The 25,282-nt window shown below is 47.7% G+C and overlaps 1 protein-coding gene across 4 annotated transcripts; it reads left to right on the forward strand.

The window, feature by feature from the left end:
* Window positions 1-5,632: 5,632 nt before the first annotated feature.
* Window positions 5,633-24,537, forward strand: SCAMP5 (secretory carrier membrane protein 5). Of its 4 annotated transcripts, XM_067753945.1 has the most exons (9): window positions 5,638-5,794; window positions 13,327-13,435; window positions 15,873-15,926; window positions 16,590-16,644; window positions 17,412-17,540; window positions 19,735-19,891; window positions 20,976-21,077; window positions 21,387-21,627; window positions 21,890-24,537. In XM_067753945.1, the coding sequence occupies exons 4-9, from the start codon at window positions 16,638-16,640 to the stop codon at window positions 22,082-22,084; spliced, it is 831 nt and encodes a 276-aa protein (XP_067610046.1). In that variant the 5' UTR covers window positions 5,638-5,794; window positions 13,327-13,435; window positions 15,873-15,926; window positions 16,590-16,637; the 3' UTR covers window positions 22,085-24,537. The 4 variants fall into 4 exon arrangements, with proteins under 4 accessions (XP_067610065.1, XP_067610046.1, XP_067610037.1 ...); XM_067753936.1 differs by lacking the exon at window positions 15,873-15,926; XM_067753955.1 differs by lacking the exon at window positions 15,873-15,926 and having other exon boundaries at window positions 5,639-5,794; window positions 21,510-21,627.
* The last annotated feature ends 745 nt before the right edge of the window (window positions 24,538-25,282 follow it).

Below are 25,282 nucleotides of genomic sequence, written 5' to 3' on the forward strand. Positions count from 1 at the left end.
GAGGTGGTGGTGATGAAAATGAGCTGTGTGTAGGCCAGCAGGCTACCCAACGCCCAGCACTTCTAGCTGCCTGCAGAGAATTAGCTCTGCAAGTGTTAGTGGATGCCAAGTGCAAGTGCGGGCGTGGGCGCCCCCAAGTGGTCTATGGGGGGCACTGCTGGTAGAAGAGAAGCAATGAGAGGTGGTCATTGACCTGGGTTTCATGTATAGGCAAGAGGTTGGAGGTCTGGAATCACCTTTGTTCTCTAGATTCAAGCTGCCTCAGGGATCCCCATTTTTTTAAGCTAACAGTCCTTTACTGAGTTATAATCAATAAGTTTTCAGTTTGGTAAGTTTTGACAGTTTTATATACCTTTTAACTATCACCCCAAACAAGATCTAGAATATTTCCACCACCCAGAAATTTCTTTTCTGTCCCTTTCCAGTCAATCTAATCTACCCCCATAGCCAACCAGGAACCACGATTCTGCTTTCTATCACATTAATTTTCCTGGTTTTGAGCTTAATGTAAGTGGAATCATATAGTATGGTTTTTGTTTGTTTGTTTTTTTGGCTGCGTGCGCAGCTTGCAGGATCTTAGTTCCCCAACCAGGGATCGAACTTGGGCCCCCTGCAGTGGAAGCCTGGAGTCTTAACCACTGGACCACCAGAGAATTCCTCCTAGCATGTATTTTTTGATCTGCCTTATTTTGCTCAACATAACGTTTTTGAGATTCACTCGTGTTGTAGTTATTAATTGCTCATTCATTTTTATTTTTGATTCATATTCCATTGTTTGAATATACAATAATTTGTTTATCCATTCTCTTGTTGATGGCTGTTTCTGGGTTTTAGCTACTACGAATAAAATTGCAATGAATTTGCAAGCTTTTTATGAATATATGTTTTTATTTCTCTTGGGTATATAGCTAGGAATAGAACTGATAGGTTTAACTATGTTTAACTCTTTAATGAACTGCCGACTGTTTTCCAAAGTGGCTGCACCATCTACCTTCCTTCCAGCACTGTATAACGGTTCCAATTTCTCCCCATCCTTGTTTTTTTAAAATATTATGTATTTATTTATTATTTATTTATTTTGGCTGCACCAGGTCCTAGTTGTGGCAAGCAGGATCTTTGTTGTGGCATGTGGGATCTTTAGTTGTGGCATGTGGACTTCTTAGTTGCAGCATGCATGCATGTGGGATCTAGTTCCCCGACCACAAAGCTGGGCCCCTGCATTGTGAAGCATGGAGTTTTACCCACTGGACCACCAGGGAAGTCCCTCCTCATCTCTATTTTTTTTTTAATTAATTAATTAGGCTGCATCTGGTATTAGTTGCAGCACGTGGGTATTTCGTTGCAGTGCATAGGATTCTCTCTAGTTGTGGCGCGAGGACTCCAGAGCACTCTGACTCAGTAGTTGCGGCACGTGGGCTTAGTTGCCCCGCGGCATGTGGGATCTTAGTTCCCTGACCAGGGACCGAACCTGAGTCCCCTGTATTGGAAGGCGGATTCTTAACAACTGGACTACCAGGGAAGTCCCCCATCCCTGTTGATACTTATTATTATTTGTCTTTTTGATTATAGCCATTCTAGTGGATGTGACATGGTATCACATTATGGTTTTGACTTGTATTTCCCTGATGACTAAAGATGTTGAGTATGTTTTCCAGTGCTTATCAGCCATCTGTATATCTTCTCTGGAGAAATTTCTATTCAGATCCTTTTTATATTTTTATAGTGGATTGTTTTTCTTTTTATTATTGAGTTGTAAGAATTCTTCATAGGACTTCCCTGGTGGCGCAGCAATGAAGACCCAATGCAGCCATAAATATCCCTTAAAAAAAAAAGAATTCTTCATAAATTCTATATGGAAGTCTCTTATCAGATATATGACTTGAAAATACTTTCTCCCATTCTGTGGGTTGCCTTGGGGAGGTTCCAGTCTGCTTGGGGAAAGAAGACAAACATGGAGGGGTGAGGTGGTGGGAAGGTGGTGTGGAGGGGAGAGGCATTGTAGGGGAGGTCTAGGGTGAACTCTCTGAGCTTCAGGTTGCCCACCTAGGTAGTGAGTGGATGAGCTGCTCTGACATTGCCATGGCTGCAAACTTCCACAGGACTAATGGGTGACATTAGAAGCAGCAAGAGTTGCTTAAGAGCCAGACAGGCTTGGATTTAGATCTTGGCTGTAGTCGATCCTACTACATAGTGTCCCTTTAGCCATTCCTGATGGCTTTTTATATTCTTATTCTTATCTTCTTTCCATATATATGCTTATATTCTTATATTCTTACTGTATGTGAGCCCCTGGGATTTTCTGCCTAAGGGCTGTCTCTGCTTAGAAGGTACACAAAGAAATCTGCAAGTTCCAGGAGCAGCCCTCAACCCTTAGTTTCCTCATTCTTTTGGTGGGATAACTCATTGTATTCTGCATTGTGTCTTGGAGGTCCCCAGTAGAATTGCCCACAGTGGTAACCTGCTCATTACTGCACCCTGAACTGAGTTCCTTTCATTTCTTTGTTTCAAGTTCCTCCACCCCTCTACTAGTGCTTCCTGGGATCATCTCTCAAATAACAGCAGGGTTTGCTTCTGGGGAAACCCAACCTAAAGATACTGGTTCTTCCACTTCTTAGATAAATTCTATTTTCTTGAGCAGATCACCTTACCTCTCTGAACCTCACTTTCCTTATCTACAAAATGGAGATAAAAGCATTTACTTCATAGGATAGTCACGAGGCTTAACATCTCCCTCAGATATATATAGGGTTCAGTAAATGCTAATCCTCTTTTCTTTCCAGTTGTTTACTGTCCTGTAAATAGATATCCTCCCAGAGACTGTTGGGTGGACATGCCTCAACATGCCTCCTACCATAGCTGTGCAGGAAAAGATAAGCAGCCTGCAACTGGCCCTGTAGGTGACTGGATTACTGTTCCCAGTCATTTGCTGTCTCCCTGCTATAGGATTAAACATCCTCACTGTTTGTCATGTCTTGCATCCTCTAGAGGGAGCAAGTCTCCCTGTTGCCCTGGCATTAGCCATAGGACATGCGTTGGTGAGTGGCATGTGAGCAGATGTGACATCCACCCCATTTGAGAAGAAGCTTTAACAGTTATTGCATGGTTTGGCTCTGGCTCTTTTACTCCTGCTCTCCACCATGAGAAGGACGTGTCCCCAGAGCCTGGCACACAGTATGAGCCAGCACTTATTAGACACTTATGTGTACCAGGCACTGTCTCAATTGTTACCTACGTCTACACGTGTTAATTTGTTTAATCCTCACAGGAACTCTAAGACATAGGTATTATTATCATCCTTATTTTACATATGTGGAAAACTAAGATTCAGTACGGGTGAATGCCTTGCTCAAACGTACACAATTGGGAAGGGGCAGGCAGTCTGCCTTCCAGGTCTATATTCTTTTTTTTGGTTTTTAGATTTTACTTATTTATTTATTTATTTATTGGCTGTGTTGGGTCTTTGTTGCTGCGCGCGGGCTTTCTCTAGTTGTGGCGAGTGGGGGCTACTCTTCGTTGTGGTGCGAAGGTTTCTCATCGCGGTGGCTTCTCTTGTTGCAGAGCACAGGCTCTAGACGCACAGACTTCAGTAGTTGTGGCACATGGGCTTCAGTAGTTGTGGCTCACAGGCTTCAGTAGTTGTGGCTCATGGGCTCTAGAGCGCAGGCTCAGTAGTTGTGGTGCACGGGCTTAGTTGCTCCGCGGCATGTGGGATCTTCCCGGATCAGGGCTTGAACCCATGTCCCCTGCATTGGCAGGCAGATTCTTAACCACTGCGCCACCAGGGAAGCCCCTCTAGGTCCATACTCTTAATGACTGCACTATGCTGTTTCTCATAGTTAATCAACAAATGCTTGTTGAGTAAAAGTTTGTTCAAATGACTGTACCTCCTGAAGCATTGTTTTCTTCTCTTTACCCAGATTCTGAACATACAATTCCCTGGGACAAAGATGGGCTTCTGACTTTGGACCTGGGCACTTTTCCTGCCTCAGTTGTTAGCTAAACAGGAGGCCCTTCTACTTCTCTTGATTCGGGAAAAGTCATCTGTGGCTATCAGATGGGAATCCAAATATTTCTCCTGTAGGACCCACATGGACCACAAGATATCTCCTGTAAATTCCTTGTGGATCCCAGACATCTCCACTGTAGATTTCAACATGGACCTCAGACCCCTCTCCTGGAGGCTGATATGGACAATATATCTTTCCTGAGGCCCCGATGGACTCCCAACATCTCTCCTGCAGGAGCCATGTTTGATAACCTCCTCAGGGTCATGTTCATTTCATTGGGTCCTCTCACAACTCTGTAAGTCAGCTAAAGCTTGTCTTATAGCAGGATAGAGGGCAGTTATTATGAAAGTGAACCAGGGACAGGATCAAAAGCAGAACCTCTTTGTCCTTCCCTGTAGCCCATGACTCTTCTGTTCTGATTGGCATAGATTACGCTTCCTGCACAACACTCCATAGCCCCTGAGGCTCCCTCCCTTTCCTTGCCTCTCCTGCACTAATTCTTGTCTGCCTTTCTTCACTCTGGCCCCCTTTCTATCCCAGCTGTGGGAGTGAGGCCCCACTCCCAGCAGGCTGAGACCAGACAATGGGCCCTTATTCTGGGCAAAGAATCCCCTCAGTGTCTCCCACCCACTGAGGCCCCCTTCCAGGCCCAGGATGGTGTGGGCGGAGGGCACTGTGGAGGGCAGGAGCCATTGGCTGGCAGGACAGAGGGTGGCCCTGGTTGTAGATATCCCACGGGAAGTTTACAATGTAAACATCACTCACAATAAAAGCCAGTCTGTCTTTCACTCCCAGCCCCATCTCTCCAAGTGGGTCTCTCTCAACCCTCATTGGTTCTGGGTTTTTTAACATTTAGCCTGATTTCTACTCACTTTCAGTGTTCATCTCTGCATAACACAGTTTCTTTCTTTCTCTCTCCCTTCCTCTCTCTCTCTCTTTCTTTTTCTGTTTTTCTTTCTAGGCCTCTCCCTTTCTATCCCTCTGGGTAATTTGTCAGTCCCTATTTCTTATCTCTTTCTCACTTCCTCATGCTCTCTCCCCTCTATCTTTCTTTGTCTTTTTTTTCCCCTCTCCAAATCTTGATCTCTCCATGTCTCTGTCTCTTCGTGTTTCTATGTCTCTATGCTCATGGCTCTCCTCTCTTGTCTTTCTATGTCTATCTTTTTTGGATTTGTGTGTCCTTGTCTATGTCTCGTTTTTGTCTCTTTATGTTTCATCTCTGATCTTCCATCGTCCATCCCCTCTCTGTCACTTTGGGTCTGTGGATCTGAAGGGCTTTCACCAGTCATCACACTCCTGCTCACAAAGCTCCTTCTCATTCTTACTTTCTGGTACGTCCAGTGGCTCCTGGGACTGGCATGGGAGGTTATTTTCCCCAGTTTACAGATTTGGAAGCTGAGGCTCTGATTGTTGGTACCAGACTCCCATTTCTGGGTCTCTTCCTCGACGTTCTCGCTTTGCTCTTGTACCCGTGCCTGCCGACCACCTGATCTGGCCCTGTCCCTGGAACTCAGCACCTCGGACAGCTCCTGCAAGGCGAGGGGATGGCCAGGCCTTCCTTCTCGCGAGTTCAGGAGGAGCGGCCCTAGAGGAAGCTCGGGAATCTCGCGAGAGTGGCTGCTGCAGACAGGCCGGCGCGGGCGCGCGAGGAATTGGACCCGAGGCGCGCGCACGCTCGCGCACCCAGTCCCCAGACCCGGAGCCGCTCGCGGCCGGCTCCGCGCCGCATCGTTGGGTGCATAGCAGCGCAGCGCGGCGGCCTTTCCGCAGCCGAGCGACAGCAGCGGGTGAGTCCCGGGCCTAAAGGGCCAGAAAAGGGCTTTGTAGGGAAGTTGGGCGCAGGGCGAGAGGGGGTCACCCCATCTCCAGCTTTGTACACCCTACGCTTCACCTTTGGATGCCGGGGGCAGGTCGAGCTGGAGAGGCGCAGAGTCGAGGTGACCTTCCCTGTTGGGGCGGGGGAAGAGAATCTCGGGTGCCCCAGACACCCCCAACCCCCGCCATCCCCATTCCCGGCTCCCACAGAAGGATCCCAGTCTTGGATGACGTCAGACCCCTGGATTCTGGAGCCTGGGCCTTGGGCCCTCCATACCCCCTCAGCCCCACCTGGCGTTCCCTGGAAACAGGCCTCCTCCTCCTCCTGGGGACGGCGCACGCGGCCTGGGATGGGGGCGTCTGGAGGCGGGGTGACTGTGGCCTCCTTTGGGTCCTTCCTCACAAGAGGCGCCTGCAGGTGGGTGCAGGTTGTACTCCCCACCTCCCAGACTCCGCCTAAGCGAGGCGGCAGACCTTTGGACAGCTCGTCTGAACCGCCTCAGTGTTTCATGGGATGGGTGCATTGGCTTAAGCCTGTGGGCCGCCAGGGCTTTGGGGTGGTGTGTTGGGGGCGCCAGAAGAAGCTCATTCCAACGCTGACAGGAGTCAGTCACGAGGATTGGGGTGAGATGTTTGGGAACCCGTCTCTGCCCCTGCCTCTGGGAGCTCGTGATCCAAAGGTTGGAAAAACCAAGTATAGTCTGGACTGAGAATACACTATCTCAGGCAGTTCAAACCGGCAATGCCCCAGCTCCAGGATAAGGAGTTGAGGGAGGGCTGGGCAGACTTTCTCGTGGACACTAGGAGCACAAGGAGAAAGGGAGGCAAGAGGCAGTGAATAGGAGGCTTCTTGGAGGCAGTGAGATTGGGATGAGAGGAGAGGTAACAGAGGGCATTTTCGGGGAATAGTCTGGGCAATGGCGTAGAGGTGGGAATTAAGCATAGCTGTTGGGGAGCCTGGCCTGTGAGTCCAGCCATGTGACTGTGCGCATGGGGTGGAGAAGTCTGGAGAATTTTGCAGCCTGTGCCCTAACTGTTCTGCCTCCAAGGGGCAGGCCTCTGAGACAGGGAAATGGTTCTTGCAGGGGCATGACTGGCAGAGAGATTTTGTCTGGGGCTGCACAGATCGTGTTAGTTGAGATTTGATCTGGATTTGATGAGCCTGAGTTGCTGAGAGAGGATTGACTGGTCATGGGCCACAGAAAGAGGGTCTTAGGTCTAGCAAACCCATGGAGAGTTAGCAGTGTCCTGGGAGGGGAGCTCTGGTTAGGGGCCTTGGGCTCTGTTCCTGTTTCTTTAACCCTTTCTCTGGTGGGCTGGCTGGCCACCTCTTAACAAATTGATTCCTCTCTCTGGGTATCTCTTTGCCAGCACCTTTCTCTAGGGATGAAATAATAGGACTAAGTACCGACCTCCCTTGAGGAAGCTGCTTGTTCTAGTTTAGAGCGTCCTTCTCAGTTCTTCTACCTCTTCCTTTTCCTTTTCTCCCCCCTCCCTCTGCCTTCCTCTCCCTGTCCCTGCCCCCTCCCCACAGCAGTTCCTCTACAGGCCGCACTTCCTTCCTTGCTGACAGCCCGGAGTCTCTGAATGTCTCCTGGAGGAAGTGTGGTACAGCAGGGTTCACGGAAGCTGTGGGCTTAGCCTGACTTGGGGAGGGCATCAGTTGCTCCACTCCTACCCCGGGAGGGTGTCCAAGGCTTCAGGAAGAACATGATTGACCATTCTCTGTGCCCTGCCCTGTGCTGGGTCCCTCCTGGAAGCCCCATCCATGACGGACCAAGGGAGAGATTGGATGAGAATGAGTGAGCACTTGGTGCCCAATAACTGGTTCAGAATTTAAGCAGTGGGAGGCACAGCAGGGATGTCTGGAAGGGCTTCCCAGAAGAGGTGGGATGTGAGAAAAATAGAAGGACTCAGAGGTGCTGATGGGGCTCTGGTTTAGGGTCAATGGAAGCAGACGGGATGGCTTCATATGATCTGCATGAAGCTGGGTTGTGTGGGAAGCAGGTCAGCCTGTGGTAGAGAAGCAAAACGTGGTGGGTTGGAGGTTTGTAGCTGATTGACACAAGGTTTTGATTGCCAAACACAGGATCAGTAGGGGCTACTGAAGAGTCATCATAGGACGGTGATAGCAATGCTAGGAGTGTACTGTTCTCTGAGGAATATTCATAGTTTGGGGACATCAGGGCTGGAGATATGGGATTGGGTGTGGGATAAGGAGACCAGAGGTAGAGCAAGAGGGGAAAACTTCCATCTTAGCAGATAGGCTCTGGGCAGACAGCAAGAAAATGACCATTTCTATGCCAAGGATGGGGGCTCATCCCATCCTTGGCATAGAAGGATGGGGAGGAGGGAGGGCTGGTGAGCAGGGAGTCCTGGAACTAAGCCCAGGTCCCTATCCTGATCTGAGGCCAGACTTGACTCCCTTCTCTCTGCCATGGACCTTACTCTCTTTACTGTGGGACCTTCTGTCCTCCCAACTTCACAGTTAGAAATGGAATAAATTATAGTCTGTTTTTTTTGAACAAAATTCAGTTAGTATTTGCTGTCTTATTGATAACTAAGGAGGTGCTTCCTTAGGCCTACATCTCTGGGGGGATATGTAACACCCCCAATGCCTCCCAGCGTTATGAAAGACTCTCAGTTGAGGGCTAAATTGCTACTTCTCCCATTTTTCAGTTTAAGAACTTTGGTTTGCAGAGGCCAGTCATTGCTGCTCCCCTCTCCCCCAACACAAGTATAAAGAGCAGAGAGCCTGGAACCTTCCATTTTTGTGACCTCAGCCTCCTGTAGCCCTCCCAAGCCTAAATTCTCTCTGGGCTAACCATGTACAAACAAGGCAGCCTTGCTCTGTGCTCTGGCCCTGAGTGCTGGCTTTCCCACCATCCATACTTTGCTACACTGACTTCTCTGTAACCATGGGCACACCTTTGGGAGACAGCCTGGGACCAGATGGGGGTCAGATTGGAGCCAGGGTTAGAGCCTCCTTCCTTGAGGCTCTTACAATCTAGTTATTGCCCACTCTCCCCCTGCCTCTCTTCTTTGTTTCCCTGGAGGACATTAGTGCTGGACCATAGTCTCCCTTTCCACATCCCATTGTCACATGGAGGGCAGTGCCTCCTTTGGCCACCCTTTCTACTAGCTACACCTGAGTCTGGTCATCATTGGCATGTGGCCACCTCCAAAATCTTAAACTCCAGTATCATTCTCTGACCACAGTCCAATTCTGCTTTACCTACTTTGGGACCTCAAGGAGACCTCAAGTTCTCTGACACCTCCATTTTCTCTATCTCATGAGCATGACACCTTCTGTGTCCTTCCTGGACTCCATGGTCCAGGATTTTAACCATCCTCTGGCTCATACCTTCAATGACCATGCCACTTTGCCTGTGTGTCCCACCCCAGCAGCAGATCCCCCAATTCTGGATTCCACACTCAGAAGCTTCTGGTGGCCATCACATACCAGGGCAGTCTGGTTCTGCTTCCGTGGAGGGTCTCCAGCCTCAGCTGTCCCTCCATCACTTCTAGAAACCCCTTTCCTCTTCCCATCAGCTCTCCATTCTATTCTATGGGAGGAGTATTCCAAACTTGGACTATTATCCCAAAGCCCTTTACTCATGGAGAGGGTTAGTTGGGGGGGGGGGTTGTATGTAGGAGTTGGAACCACACTTATGTTTCTCCACTTCTTGAATCCCAGTAGAAGGAGGGCTCCTAATCTAACATACCCACTCTGTGCTATGGGTGCTGGCCCTACGTATCTCCTGAGATACCAGTGTCTGTCAGCTCTTTCCTCCTCTACAGTATCTTCAGCCTCTCCACCGTTTTCCTTAATAATACCTTCCTCCTGGCTTATATATATGCTCAAGTCTCCTATCTGGAAAATCCTTTCTAACTGTATGTCTTCCTCTAGCTGCTGCTGTTTTAAACCTATGGGTTTGTCTCGCTAGAAAAGTGATATATGACTGTTGCAGAAATTTTAGAAAATAAAGATAAAAGAAAGACAACAAATAACTTGTAATGTCACTATCAAGAGATCGCTACTAGTAATCCTTTATGGTGTTTCTTTGTTGACACTAATATCCTGTATATTATATTAAAGTCTCAGCTGAGTTTTTTGATTTAAAAAAAATTTTTTTTAGGTCTTTATTTAATTTGTTACAATATTGCTTCTGTTTTTTAAGTTTTGGTTTTTTGGCTGCGAGGCATGTGGGATCTTAGCTCCCCGACCAGGGATCAGACCCACACCCCCTGCATTGGAAGGTGCAGTCTTAACCACTGGACCGCCAGGGGTGTCCCTCAGCTGAGTTTTTTGAAAGATTAGTCGGCCTTTTCTTCCTCTCCTCATGTTCCCTCATTTCTGGGCAGCTGGCCTCTACCCCACCACTTCCTGAAGCTGTGACCTCCTAATTGCCAAATCAGCCCATGTCACACCGGACCACTCTGTGGCCACGGACGTTGTTGACCTGGTTGACCAGTCATTAAAAAGGTTGAGATAACCTGTATTCATTGACATTAAACATTTTCATGAGATATTGAGTGGAAAAAAACAGGTTATAAAAGAGCATGTATAAAATGATCTCACTTTTGTCATATATGCTTATGTATACATAAAAACCAAAAACCTAAAGGTCAGACTGTTAAAGGGGTGACCACTGAGAAGGTGGATTTTGGAAGAACTTGTATTTTCTACTTTATGCACTTTGATTTTTTTTTTTAACTTGCAGATATTTTTATACATGTTACTAAAAAGCAACATAATTTCATTTTATTAAAAAAGAAACTTTGAGGTTATATTTTTTAAAAGAAGAGGAAGAATAGAAATCTTCAGTGGCTCGCAAGTCTCAGGATAAAGCTCAAATCCTGCTCATGGCCTTCAAGGCCAGGATGACTGGCCCCTCCCACCTCTCAACCCTATTGTTGCCTTTTCTTCCTTCCTTCCACTTTGAACTTTATCTGTGTGTGCTCTACTTTCTGTTCCTTGAATTCGCCATGCTGTTACTCTCCTGACCTTCCCTTTGCATGTGCTTTCCTGGTTCTTTCCTTTCCTGGCCAACTCTTATTCATCCTCCAGGATTCAGCTCTGATATCGCTTCCTCTATAAAGCCCTCCCTGGCTTTTCCAGGATGGACCAGGGAGGTGCTCCTCTGTGTTCCCACAGCTTTGTGTACTTGCTTTTCTGGAGCACTTCTCAGGCTGTGGTGTAATTGCCCCTTGATTTAGCTGCATCCTCTACGCTTACTACCTCACTTTCAACTCAAACGTGTCTCCCCTATTACAGAGAAAATTGAAGCAGATATGTGGGACGTGCACTGTCCTTTCCAAGGCCTCAAACCTCCCCCAACTGCTTGCGTCATGTTCTCCTTCCCACCTGTTAGGATTGAGGCTTGTCCCACCTCTTTGCACTGGACCTCATGCTTCTCCCCCTTTCAGGGGTTTGCTCCATTAATTAACCTCTGTCTCTATTGTAATTGCAACTCTTCCCTGGATCTTTCACATCTCTAGCTTATTAACATCCTAAACAAACAACCCTCAGACATAGTCCTCCCTGGACCCCATAGCCCACCCAGGTAGTACCCTGTCTCTGTTCTCTTCCAAGGCAGGCTTCTTCAACATGCTGTCTACACCTGCTCTCAGCTTATGTGCTCAACTATGTAATTTGGCTGCTACTACCCACTCCCACCGCTCCCGCCAACTCCCAGCTGCCACGACCACCAAAGTAGTTCTTGTTGGGGTTACAGCTGACTTGCTGTTGCTGAGTGTACTGAACATTTTTCAGTCCAGCCCTTTCCATGCTGGACCTCTCAGTGGCATCTGTCATATTTGTCCACTCTCTACTCCTGGCTTTGGAGACTTCACACTCTCCTGGTTTTCCTCCTGCCTCATCAGCTGCTCCTACTCATTCTTTGCCAGCTCATCCTCTTCTGCCTGACTTTTCTTTTTTTTAAAAAAACAGGTAATACATTTACCTGATTCATAATTCAAAAAGATGTCCTAAATTTCATCAATTCTAAGATGAACATTTTGATATTTCCGAAAACATTTTAATGTCTGTGTCTTTAAAATTTTGGCATCTTATCATTATAAGTTGGTGGCATTTTTTTCTTTCTTTTGTTCAATAAGATAATGATCTATCTTAAAATTGATGGTGTCTTGGATTTGATGGTATAAAGATACATAGTAAAAATTTCCTCCCACCTACTCCCCTACTCCACATGTATTCAGTTCCTCTGGCCCCCAGGAACCACAATTATTTTTTTCTTGATGTCCTACTAAAGATTCTTTGTGTATATATTGCCAAATGCAACTGTGTATATCCCCCTCCTGACTTAAAAGTATTTATTTATTTTTAAAATTTTATTTTATTATTTTTTTAAATATTTATTTATTTATTTATTTGGTAGCACCAGGTCTTAGCTGCGGCTCGCCAGCTCCTTAGTTGCAGCACATGGGCTCCTTAGTTACTGCAGGTGGGCTCCTTAGTTATAGCTCCAGGCTTCTTAGTTGTGGCATGCAAACTCTTAGTTGCAGCATGCCTGTGGGATCTAGTTCCCCGACCAGGGATTGAACCCAGGCCCCCTGCATTGGGAGCGCCAAGTCTTATCCACTGCGCCACCAGGTCCCTTTATTTATTTTTATGAAGTATAATTGACATACATTACTTTCAAGTGTACAACATAATGATATTTATACAACATAATATTTGTATATATTGTGAAATGATCACCACAGTAAGGCTAGTTAACATCCACTGCCACACATAGTTACAGAATTTCTTTTCCTTGTAATGAGAACTTTTAAGATTTACTCTCTTAGCAACTTTCAAATATGCAGTACAGTGTTATTAACTGTAGTCACCATGCTGTACCTTACATCCCTGTGATTTATTTATTTAGAACTGGAAGTCTGTACCTTTTGACCCCCTTCACCCATTTCACTCACCCCTCAGCCCCCGCCTCTGGAAACCACCAATCTCTTCTCTGTGGATGAGCTTGGTTTTTTGTTTGTTTGCTTTTTAAAATTTTATTTTGTTTTAGATTCCACAAATAAGTGAGGTCATACAGTATTTGTCTTTCCTTGTCTGACTTATTTCACTTAGCATAATGCTCTCAAGGTCCATTCATGTTGTCACAAACGGCAAGATTTCATTCACCAACCTTTGGTATCTCATCCTTCTTATAACAGCCATTCTGACACGTGTGAGGTGATATCTCATTGTGGTTTTGATTTGCCTTTCCCTGATGATTAGTGATGTTGAGCATCTTTTCATGTATTGATACCCGTTGGCCATCTGTATGTCTATTTCCCCAACTTTTTATTTTGAAAAATTTCAAAGCTACAAAAAGTTTAAAGAACAGTGCAATGAATGCCTGTACTAGGGTACTTCACCTAGATTCAGCAGCTGTTAACATTTTGTGACATTTGCTTTGTCTATCAATATTTCTGATTTTTTTTTTTTTTTTTTTTTTTTTTTTTTGGCCGTGCCGCGTGGCTTGAGGGATCTTAGCTCCCCGACCAGGGATTGAACCTGGGCCCACAGCAGTGAAAGCGCCGAGTCCTAACCACTGGACCACCAGGGAATTCCCTATCTTATTTTTTTGCAGAACCATTTGAAAGTAAGTAGCAGACAAGACACTGTATTCCTAAATATGTCAGCATGTTATCTCCTAAGAACAAAGATATTCTCCTATGTAACCACAACACCTAAGAAATTTAACATTGAACAATGATATCTACTGTTCAGTCTATATTCAAATTTCTCTACTTGTCCTAAAAATGTCCTTTATAGCTGTGATTTAAAAATCCAGGACCAGTCATTGCAGTTGGTTGCATGTCTCTTTAGTCTCCTTTAATTTAGATGAGTCCCTTTACCAATTTTTATCTTTCACGACATTAACGTTTATCTTGGAGAATTTCCCACAGTCTGGATTTGTCAGATTCTTTTTCTTAATAATTATTTTCAGATTAAAGATTTTGGCAATAATACTGCATTGATGATCTTATGTCCTTCTGTGTGTATCACATCATGAGGCACATAATGTCCTTTTGTCCCATTATCAGAAATGCTAAGTTTGGTCACTTGGTCTGCCAGATCCTCTCATTATAGAAGTACCTTTTCTCTCTTGTGATGAATAAATAATCTGGGGGGGTGACAGACTGTGTGACTCCCCTCTTCCCTAACCACCTTCCACCCAGTGGTTTAAGCAGCCATTGATAATCCTTCCCTGTATCAGTTCTGACATAGGGGTTGCAAAATAATGATTTAAAAAATTATGTCATTCCTTCTATATTAGAACTTTTCTTTCCCGCCTCCCTTTCTTTTGTGTATTATAGTTCACTTATGCATTCTTTTCAGTGTGTTATGATCCATTACTGACATTACTCATATTTTTTCTCCAGCTTTTTATTTTGAAAACTTTAAAGTTGAAAGAATACAAGGGACACTCATATAACTTCACTCAGATTCACCAATTGTTAGCATTTGCCACATTTGCTTTGATTCTGTCTATATCTATCCATTCATTATTTCTTATTTTTCTGAACTATTTGAAGCAAGTTTCAGATATCACGATACTTTATCCCTAAGCACTTGAGCACATATTTCCTAAGAAAAAGGACATTTTCCTACATAACCTCAATACCATTATCACACCCAAGAAATGTAACATAGACATAATAATATTATCTAGAGTCTATATTCAAGTTTCCTCTGATATCCCAGTGTTTCCCTCTTGAACCAGGATTCAGTCAAGGTTGACACATCAGTTTTTGTTGCCATGTAGCTTTTTTTTTTTTTTTAATATTTTATTTATTTATTTGGCTGCACCAGGTCTTAGTTGCGGCACACAGAATCTTTAGTTGCAGTGCTTGGGCTCTTTAGTTGTGACATGTGAACTCTTAGTTGCGGCATGCATGTGGGATCTAGTTCCCTGACCAGGGATCGAACCTGGGTCCCCTGCACTGGGAGTGCAGAATCTTATCAACTAGACCAGGGGTCCCCAACCCCCCTCCCCCATCAGTCTGCAAGCCAAGGCCTGTTAGGAGCCGGGCCGCACAGTGAGAGAGCGAAGATTCATCTGCCACTCCCCATCGCTTGCATTACCGCCTGAACCACCCCCACCCCCCCACCCCTGCACCGTGCATGGAAAAATTGTCTTCCGCGAAACTGGTCCCTGGTGCCAGAAAGGTCAGGGACCGCTGCACTAGACCACCAGGGAATTCCCCAACAATCTTTCATCCAGTGAAAGATTTAGCAGCCACTGAGGATCCTTGTCTGAATCAGCTATTACATTCATGATTGCAAAATTAGGAGATTTTCTAATTCTGTCACTCCTACACTTAGTGCTAGCATTCTTCTGAAAAGAATAGCTTGCTTTCTTCCTTCCTCCCTCTTCTTTTTAAAAATAAGAGTGTCACTTTGGACTCATGGATTATTTTTTAATAATGTTATATTACTGTCATTATTTTTGATGCTCTTAATTCTCCCAAATTTGGCTGTTGGTAGCTCCTTCAAGCTGGTGTCCTCTTGACACCAATTAGTTGAATTCCTTCTTGCTTCTGGCACCACAAGATGTTTTAGGCTAACGTTGTATTTCCTTGTCCTGGCTTGGGACCAGCCACATATTTTTAAAGTCATGAGTTCATATTGATGCCTCCAATTCAAATCCAACATCACAGGACTCTGTCTTACCTTCCTATATTCCATATTCTGTCTCCATACCTAACACTGAGAACCCAGGTTCCAACAACATGAACACATTCTCTCATATACTGTCTGCTACAGTTCACATGACAGAGTTTCAGAATCATCACACTAGTACCAACAGTAACAGTAAACCCGCTAAGATTTCAGATTTCTTTCCAGTTGTTTTTGCTCTTGAGATATATCCCTCTAAGAGAACACAGAGTACTGAGATGAAGTCACTTGGCCAATTCTTTTTCCTGTGTGATTGTGTTATCAATTCACAGTATAGATAGCTTCATTTGGTTTTGTTTATTTCAATTTTAATGGTCCTCTCCAATTTCTTTTTTGTTTGTTTCTGTTTTTGGCAGCATTTCAAGGCTTGTGGGTTCTTAGTTCACAGACCAAGGATCAAACCCAGCCCTGTGAGTGAAAGTGCCAAGTCCTAACCACTGGACCACCAGGGAATTCCCTGCTTTTTTTACTTAACAGTATATCCTGGAAATCATTCCATAGCAGTTCATAGAGATCATCTTCATTCTTTTTTACATCTATATATTACTCCATTGACTGATGTACCATAGTCTATTCAAACAGTTGCATTTAGGTTGTTTCTAACATTTTGCTATTGTAAAATAGTGTCATGTTGAATAACATGTATTTGTTGTTTCTTACTTGTGGGTAAATAACTAGAAGTAGGATTCTGGGGATAAAAGCAAAATATATTTTTATTCTCCTCTCCCCTCCTTTTTTTTCTTTTTTTCAATATGAAAGGTAGCATAAACTATTCTATGTCTTGCATTTTTTCAACTACTTGTAATTGTGGAGTTCTTTCCATATCAGTATTTTTTTTTTAATTTTTTGACAGATTTTATTTATTTATTTATCTATTTATTTATTTATTTATTTTTGGCTGCATTGGGTCTTTGTTGCTGCTCTGTGAGGTGGGAGCTGCTTCCGGTTCATTCCACCATGGAAATGTGAGATGAGTCCTGCTCCAGGGAGTTTCCAGCCTGGCTGGGACTAAGAGAAGGACTAGGTTGGGTGAGCCATGATGTTCAACCTTCTCTGGCTCTTTTTCCTTCCAGTTCAGGACAAAGAGGAGTGGACAGGCCGCTGGGCCGGCTGGTGCCATCATGTCAGGTAAGGAGAGGGTGGGCCACTTGGGTAGGATGTAACGGTGAACTTAGGGTAGGGGTCCCTTTACGCCCCCTAGTTTTTGAAGGTCAGGTTCTTTCTGTCCTCTTGCCCCTGGATTGCCCCTGGTTCCCCACTGAGGCCTATTTATCCAAGACCCTCACTGTCTAGCCCTCTGTCAGACCTCTGACCCTGGGGACCAGGGGTAGCGCATCCTGATGCTCTGGTCCTACCGTCTGTCTGACTGATAAGTGGCATGGGTGTCTCAGTCTCCATCCTCTCTGTCACCATTACTCTCTAATACTCTGAGACCTTTTCATTCTGGTTTCTGAGTTGGCTGGTTTCCAAAGGCTCAGAGCTGGAGGGACCTGTAGGGACTATTGAGTTTGACCCCACCCCACTGGATAAACTGAGGTCTGGAGAGGGGTAGTGACTCACCCAAGAGCATAAGTGTTGGAGTGGAGGCTAGATAGAACCCACGTACCCAGACTCACCATGCTGCTTCCTCTACCTGGAACTGGTCCCCCACTGAAGAGGGTGCTGCACCCCTGATGGACAGTGTTTATTGTTTTTATTCTTCTGAGAGACAGTGACACTGCCTCAGGGCTACTTTGGGAGACCTGAGGCAGTGGGGATAGCTGGGTGGGGATAGCAAAGTGGCCTGTGCCCACAGGGGCCAAGAGGGCAGCCCAGGCCAGGGAAAGAGTGATCATATTGGATCATCAGGGAGGGGAACATTCAGGGTGATACCATATGATGTGCTTCGCCCACAGAGAAAGTGAACAACTTCCCACCATTGCCCAAATTCATCCCGCTCAAGCCATGTTTCTACCAAGACTTTGAGGCGGATATCCCTCCTCAGCATCTCAGCATGACCAAGCGCCTCTACTACCTCTGGATGCGTGAGTGCTGTGGGATGGGGGTGGGCCATAGCTGGGGAATGGGGGAGGGGGAAGGCTGGCGGGTGCTGGGCATTGGGACAGGGTCCCCACAGGCTCGGTGCCCTTCAGCCTCACTTGCAGCATCTGTGTGGGCCAGTAAGCCTTTCCCTGCCTGACTCCTGCAGGCTCCTCTCCTGGGCCGACTCCCCAGCTGGGCCTCAGTTTCCCTCAACCTCCCATCTAGGCCTCTCCCCATCTCCCAATCACAGAGCAGCCGGGTGGGGGGTCTCTGTCTGCGGTGTAATTCCTCATTTCTTCCTCTCCTTCTCCTTTTCACTGGAGTAGTTTTCCAGGGAACCTCTGATGACTGCCTCAGGTTTCTGGATTTGGAGAGGAATCCTCCCCTCAAAGCCACATTTTTCTTGCTTTCTCTGGAAAATTGCTCAAAAAGAACATTCAGCTGGGATTTAGGAGATATGGGAGGAGGCTGGGCTGGTCACTCTGCTTCCCAAGTGGCAGGTTCCTCATTTATAGGAAAGAGGGTATTGTCTTAGTGATTGCTGTGGTTCCACGTAGCTCTGCGTTGAGTCTAGAGTTTTAATGTTCTAAGATTTTGAGGTTGAGAGTTTAAAAGCCCCAGTTTCTCATGGTCTGTGGCAGTAGAATAATTACGGCCGGGGCACTAGATCAAGTGAGCTGGAGAGAGGTGGGACTGGGAAGAGAGATGTAAACCAATATAAAAGCAGTTTAATGTCTGTTCTATGTAAAGAGCAAATAAAATCAGTGAGAACACCAAGGTTCCAGGAAATCTGGGGGCAATAAACAGGGATGGAGGAAATACAGCTGAAACTCACAGAAAGAAATGCTTACCCTCATGGTGAGGGGCCCTGAGAAGGGTGTACCTTTACAGGTGACAGCGTTGTCAGGCCAGACTTGGGGAGCACTGGCCCTGGGCTCTGGGAACTCTGCCCCTGAGAAGATCTCATCCAGGAGCTGGATTTAAGGGCTATAAATATCTTCCTAAGTCCTCACTAGGTGCCCGCCAGATGCTGTGTTCCCAAGGAAGTGTATATAACCCTTGAGATGCTTCAGGGTTCTATTCAGAAGCCAGGACCATAGATACCTGGCTGTTTGAGGCCAAGATTAAGCCTGCCTTCCTTTATTTATTCAGTAAGTCTTTGTGGGGCCTTAAATGGACTCAGTCTAATGTTCGAGGAAAGGAGCACCCTTATGTCAGATGACCTGGGTGTGTGTGAGTGACAGCATCAGATGAGGAGACTTGAGGTCCCTGCTGGCTGTGACTCAAGGATACAGTGATTCCAAGGTTTAGCTAGATTATGTGGGCACAGAGGAGGGGGAGCCTGGGTGTCACTCTCGGGGAGCTTCTAGTTTGGTTGGTGGGCTGGGATTTGTACTTGGGGAAGCATGAGAGCGCCCAAGTCTTCAGGAGGTCAGAGGGATGGGAGATAAATAAGGCTGCAGTAGTGAAAGAAGGCTTCTTGGAGGAGGTGGCATAATAATTGTCTAAGAAATGGATTAAAGAAAGACAGATCCCAGCCACGCTGCCTGCCCCATTTAAGTGTGGAGCGGATGGTACAATGGCTTAAAGAGATGTTACCTTTTACTTTCCCCTTTTCATGCCCTACCTTGCAAGAGAAGATGGAAGATGGGTTTCCTGTGCCTTGGGCTTGGTGATTGCTGTGGGTCTGGGATGGCCAGGGGCTGAGGCCATTCTTATAAGGAGAAATTCTTATCAGGAGAAGAGCATTTCTCCCAGGCTGAGGCTTTGGGGCCCTTCAACAGGGCTTGCTGGGCTGAGGCTCTGAGTTCCTGATCTGGAGACGCTTTGTTCTCTGGATTTCTCAGATCCCCAGGAACGGGTGTGGGAGAGGGTTGGTCTGAGCTCCCAGTTTTCTTTCTCACAGTCTGTACTCCCTGTGTGTGTGTATGTATACGTGTGTCTTGTGTATCTGTGTGTGTGTATGCACTGATGTGACTTGTGGGTGTGAATCTGTACAAATGCGGTTTGCATGTGTTTGTATGTGTCTTCATCTTTCTGTGCTTGTGCTGTTTGCCTGTGTTTGACTGTGGGTCTGTGTTGAGTTGTGGGGGATGTGTGTGTGTCTGGGTGCTCATATATTTCTGCATGGGCCTTGGTGTCTGTGTGTGTGTCTGGTGTCTGTCTCTGTGTGTGCATGTGCTCCTGGGTCTGCAGTGAATAGCGTAACGCTGGCCGTGAACCTGGTGGGCTGTCTCGCGTGGCTGATCGGAGGCGGGGGAGCTACCAACTTTGGCCTCGCCTTTCTCTGGCTCATCCTCTTCACACCCTGCTCCTACGTCTGCTGGTTTCGGCCCATTTACAAGGCCTTCAAGTAAGTGATGGGTGCTGAACTCCAGCTCCTAACCCTGTCTCTTTGCCCATCTCCACTGTCTCTTCTCTACATATTTTTAATTTTAATTTTTTTTTTTTTTTGCCATCCTGCAAACTCACTTTCCCTTTGTTTACCCTCAGCTCAGACTGCCAGGTAGGATTTAGGCTTCCTGGGAGCTCTAGGCTGGGGTGAGAGGACTGGAAGTTAGAACCTTTCTCTTAGTTCCTTCCTTCCTCACTCTACCCTTGGGTGGGGGCAACATAGAAACCGGGCCTGTTCTTGTTTTCCCTCCCCCAGGCAGCTAGCTGCATGATAAGTTTTGCCAATGGGGCCACCTGTCTTGACGGAGCTGTCCATCCTGGTACCCGTGGGGCTAGCTGATTTGGCGCCAAGTGGACCATCTATCCACGTGCCAATGGAACAAGCCATCCATGTGCCACTGACACTATGTGCTAATGAGGGCATCCAACTCTGTGCCAAAGGGATTACCCACCCATGTATCAGTAGGGCTAGCTGTCTTAGTGCCAATGGGTGTCTGCCTTGTGTCAAGTGGGATTTGCAATCTTTGTGCCAATGGAGTGTCCCTCTCAGTGCCAGTGTGATCTCAAATATCTTTGCCTATTGGGCCCATCCATGTATGTGCCAATTAGGCTATAATCTTGGTGCCAGTAATGTGTCTGTTCTTGTGCCAATGACACCTTCTGTCTTATGGGACCATCCATCCATGTACCTGGATGTCTTGGTGCCAGTAGGGCTGTCCAACCCTTTGACAATAGGTTTGTTTATTTCTGCCACAATGGTCCCATCTATTTCTGTGCCAGTGGGGCCAACCATCCATGTACCAGTGAGTGGTGCATTCATAAGGAGATCTCTCCCTATGTAATGCTGTACACACAGGCCTAACACATGGAAACTTGCAAAGGTCCATGGGTAAACGCTGTCCTATTTTGGCCTCTTAACTAAGGCCTTTAAATGTCTTCTGTCTATTGTGTACCCACTTAAACTTGGAAGGACTTAGAAGTCTTGAAGGCAGGGAAGCCCTGGCCCTCCACCCAGGTGATGGAAGCCATCTCCTCTGTTGCAGGACTGACAGCTCCTTCAGCTTCATGGCATTCTTCTTCACCTTCATGGCCCAGCTGGTCATCAGCATCATCCAGGCTGTGGGCATCCCAGGCTGGGGTGTCTGGTAAGAGACTGGGGTGTCTGGGACTGACCCAGGGCTAGCAGGGTGGCACCTGGGGTGTGTCCTTTGCTTACTTCTGTGGGCTAAGCTGCCTAGCCTGTGGGAACACCATGAGTTGTTGGAAGTGTGAAAGGATTCAGGATAGTTTATAGTAGACAGAGCCATAGCATCAGAGGGGAATGAGAACCTTGCAATGGTTTTTAGGAGTGCTGAGGGGTATCAAGCGTCATGAGATTAAACTGAGGGAAGGAAGCCTTATGTCTGAGGAGCTTGTTTCCTGAGCCAAGGGTTCTTTCTGAACCACTGACACAGGCCCTTTGCATCCAATGATATCGTCTCTCCCTGTGACAATGAGATGGTCCCTTACTCTAGTGGGGTGGCTCCTGGGTACCCCTCACCATGCAAGGCAGCCCCACAGCTGGCCTATTTCTGCAGCGGCTGGATCGCTACCATTTCCTTCTTCGGAACGAACGTTGGCTCAGCGGTGGTGATGCTCATTCCCACTGTCATGTTCACGGTCATGGCTGTCTTTTCCTTCATTGCCCTCAGCATGGTATGTGGTCACCTCAAGGGTTAGAGGGTGGTGTTGGGAAGGGACTGTGCTCTGTAACAACCCTTCTCCCCAAGTTACAGGAGGACCCAGGGGTCTTCCAAGGGACTCACTCTGGAATGGCTTGGTGGACTTTGCTCCCAGTGCACAGGGCATGGGTGGGAGGACTGGCTTTTACGGTGACTTTTCTCTGGCTCCCATGTCTTTTCTGGATAGGTTGCCTCTTCCCTTTGATTAACCCTTCCTTGTGCTCCTCATTCTACAGGTTCATAAATTCTATCGGGGCAGCGGGGGGAGTTTCAGCAAAGCTCAGGAGGAGTGGACCACGGGGGCATGGAAGAACCCGCACGTGCAGCAGGCGGCCCAGAATGCAGCCATGGGGGCAGCGCAGGGTGCCATGAATCAGCCGCAGACTCAGTATTCTGCCACCCCCAACTACACATACTCCAATGAGATGTGAACAAGCCAAGCCTCCCAGAAGCTGGCTGGGGGCCGGTGGAACGGGGGCTCAAGCCACACGTTGTGGTGACCAAGCAGGGTTCCCCCTTCCCTTTTTCTCCTCCTCCACTTTGTACAAAGAATCAGAGTTATATATATATATACATATATATGTACATCCTCTCCCCCACACCCTTGGATTCACGTGGAGCTGTCCCGTGCGGTGATAGCTGTGTCTGTGTCCCCTTGTGAATAGTGTGCAGTGAAGGTCTCTGTTGTTGTGGTGCTAGATGTATGTTTAGAACTAAACCAGCCCCCCACCCTCCACCAGGCTGCCCCCTCTGACCTTGGCCCAGGGACCCTTCATGGGGCAGAGGGAGGCATAGCAGAAGAGCCTGGCCCCCTCCCAAGGGTTATGAGCTGAAACTGTTTCCACTTTTGGTCTTACTGGGGAGCAGCAGTATTTAGAACTCACGGGGATGGTAGCGGGGAGAGTGGAGACCCGCAGAGGATCTTCTTCTGCTCCTTCTGATCCAGGTCTCTCCCCGCCACCACCCCCAACCTCCTCCTCCCCTCCTCTCTTCCTGCTGTCAGATTCCTGTGGTCCCTTCTCCTGCCCAGCGTCTCTTTCTTCTCTCTGTGGCTTTTCTTTGTCTTCTCCAAGGTTGAGTGTCCCAGTTGTATCTGCTCCTGAGACTGAGCCCCTTCCCAGATCCAGGAAGCAGACAGGGGAGCTGAGCCTTAGCCCTGATGTGGGAGGGCCCACAGCCGGAGATGCGGAGCCCACCTGGGTACCTGAATCCAGGGGATGGAAATGCAAGGCAGCCTCCTCTCTTCCCTGCCTTGCCTTCCCCTCCTTCTCTTCCCAGAGCCCCGTTGAGCCCCGTCTGCCTATGTCCCGGCTGTGGCCTGATTCTCCTACCCTACCCCTACTGTGTTCTAGGTGGCATCTGCCATCCATAAGGGCAGATTCCACTGCCTTCCCTGAAGAGCTAGGTAGTGTCCAGGCAATTTTCAGGTGTAAAGGTGCAGCTGGAGCAGAGGGTATGTAAATAACTACTGGTCCCTGGGTGTTGTTTGCTTGGCCCAAGCCCACTGGGCAGGTGCTAGGTGTCTCTGAATGACCACTGGATTCCTGGGAGCAATAGCTGTTCTGTTTGGGTCTGATAGAAGGGATAGGCTCAGAGGGCTGGTTCTGGAGGGAAGATCAGAGGAGAAGGCAGGCAGGGCCCGCTGAGAGGGGATCATGCATCCCCCCCACCCCAGCTCACTCTTGGTCATAGGGCAGTTCTGGGCACTTGAGCTCAAGGCCCAGGAAGAAGCACAGGCCCAATCCTATATGGAAGCACAATGGCTGGAATGTGATTTCAGTTTAGGTCGGGTGGGAGGGGCGATTCTCTGGCTCTTGTTTTTTTTCAAATCAAGATTACTTGCTTCCCTCTGCCTACTAGACTTGATTCTTGGCCCTTCCTCACCCTGTCAGCAACCCCTTTCCTTTCCAGGCCAGTGACTGCAGGCCCGTTGTGTGCCAGACATTGTGAGAATGTTGTTCGTAGAGGCCCTGGCTCTCTCGGAGGCCTGGAGGGGAGTGGGTTCTCACCCAAGGAGCAGCTGCCCATTTTTCACTCACTGCCCCCACCTCCCACCTGGGCTATTTAGCTTGAAAAACCAAACCCCGCCTCGCCACTCTGGGCGGCTCCAGCTTAGAACCCAACACCTGGATTTCCAGGTGCCGTCCTGAGCTTTGAGCGCCAGGTACTTCATTTTCCTATAAGGGGAGCTAGGGCCTCTAGGAAGTTATCTTCCTAATGGTCCCTTAGGCTTGGGCCAGAATGTGATTGGCTCTCTCCTCTACCACTTTCTCTGCAGAAAGCAGTTGTCACAGGCCCTAGTACCTGAAAAGAGACCCTAGGTCTAGGTTCTTCCTCCCGTTTCCTTTCTCCCCTCCCAGACCTCTGGCTCCCTTTCTCTTTGTCTCTCTGGTAACTCCAGGAGGCCTGCTGCCAGCCCAGCATCCTTGACCTGTTGGATGCCACCTCCAGTCGATTTCCTGTCCTACCTGCCCTTTCTCTTTCCTGGCTCAGACCTGTATGGCCATGCCCTGGCTCTGCCCTTAGGAAGACCTGCTACCTGTGTGTGGCCCAGCTTGTCCAGGCCCTGGGATGCTGCATCTCCAGGCAACTATGCACTTTCCTGGGGAGGGAGCCAGTATGAGAAGTGGGGGCTGGGCACAGATACATCTCTGCTGGATGGTCTGGCTTGAGGGTCGGGTGGAAGAAGGCCCAGGTCAGTCTGGAAATCCTCAGGTCTTTGGCCAGCCAGTCACCTGCTTTTGCATTCTGCTGGTGCCCCCTGCCCCTCCTTGTTTCTGGGAGACACAGACCATTCTCCAACTGGCAGTTGACCTGCCTGAGCCAATGTGTCTGTCAGTGGTAACTGAATGAACCATAATAAAGGGGAACATTTGGCCCTCTGTGTCCTGCTGTGTCATGTGTCTTCATGTGGGCCTGTGTGGAGCCTCACCATGGGCTGTAGGCAATGGGGATAGGGTGGTTTGAGTGGGTCTGTCATTCCCAGAGGCCAAAAGTCACACACCTCTGTGTGGTTCTTTCTCTGAGGCAGCCTCGAAATTGCCACAGAGGCCTTCTGCCTGTTAGGAGGAGGAGTTTTGAGTTCCCTGAGGAAGAAGTAGAAGGTTGGATCAGTGGGTGAGAGGTGGTTTGGTTCAGATGGTCACTGTAGGCAGGGGCAGGGGTAGAGCACAGAGGGCCCCACCTCAGCTCTCATTGAAGGAGACTGGCAGCTGATTGAGGACCCAGGGGCCCGTGGATGCTGGAGAATGAAGGAGGCAGGGAGGTGTATCCAACGTGCCTTCCTCTGCTGCTTTCCCTTTGCCAATGCTGTGTCCTCCACTTGGAGGGCCGTTCTGGCACTTTTTATTTAAGCTCCTGGTCATCCTTCAAGATTCACCTTGAGTGACTCCTTCTCTGAGAGGGCTTCTCTGCCTCTGATTGTTACTTAGGACCCTCTCCTTCCTCATGGACCTTATTCTGTAATTTTTTGTGTCCCTCTTTGTCTCAAGAGCAGGGAAGAGTCTGATTTAGCTCTGTATCCTGTGCACTTAAAACATACAAGAGGCTCAGTAAATGTTAAGTATTAAGTGCTGCAGTGATGAGCAGTGTGGGATGGGGCTGGGGCGGGGGTAAGTAGGTCAGACAAT

Source organism: Pseudorca crassidens, chromosome 1, assembly GCF_039906515.1.
Source record: "Pseudorca crassidens isolate mPseCra1 chromosome 1, mPseCra1.hap1, whole genome shotgun sequence".
Taxonomy (NCBI): Eukaryota; Metazoa; Chordata; class Mammalia; order Artiodactyla; family Delphinidae; genus Pseudorca; species Pseudorca crassidens.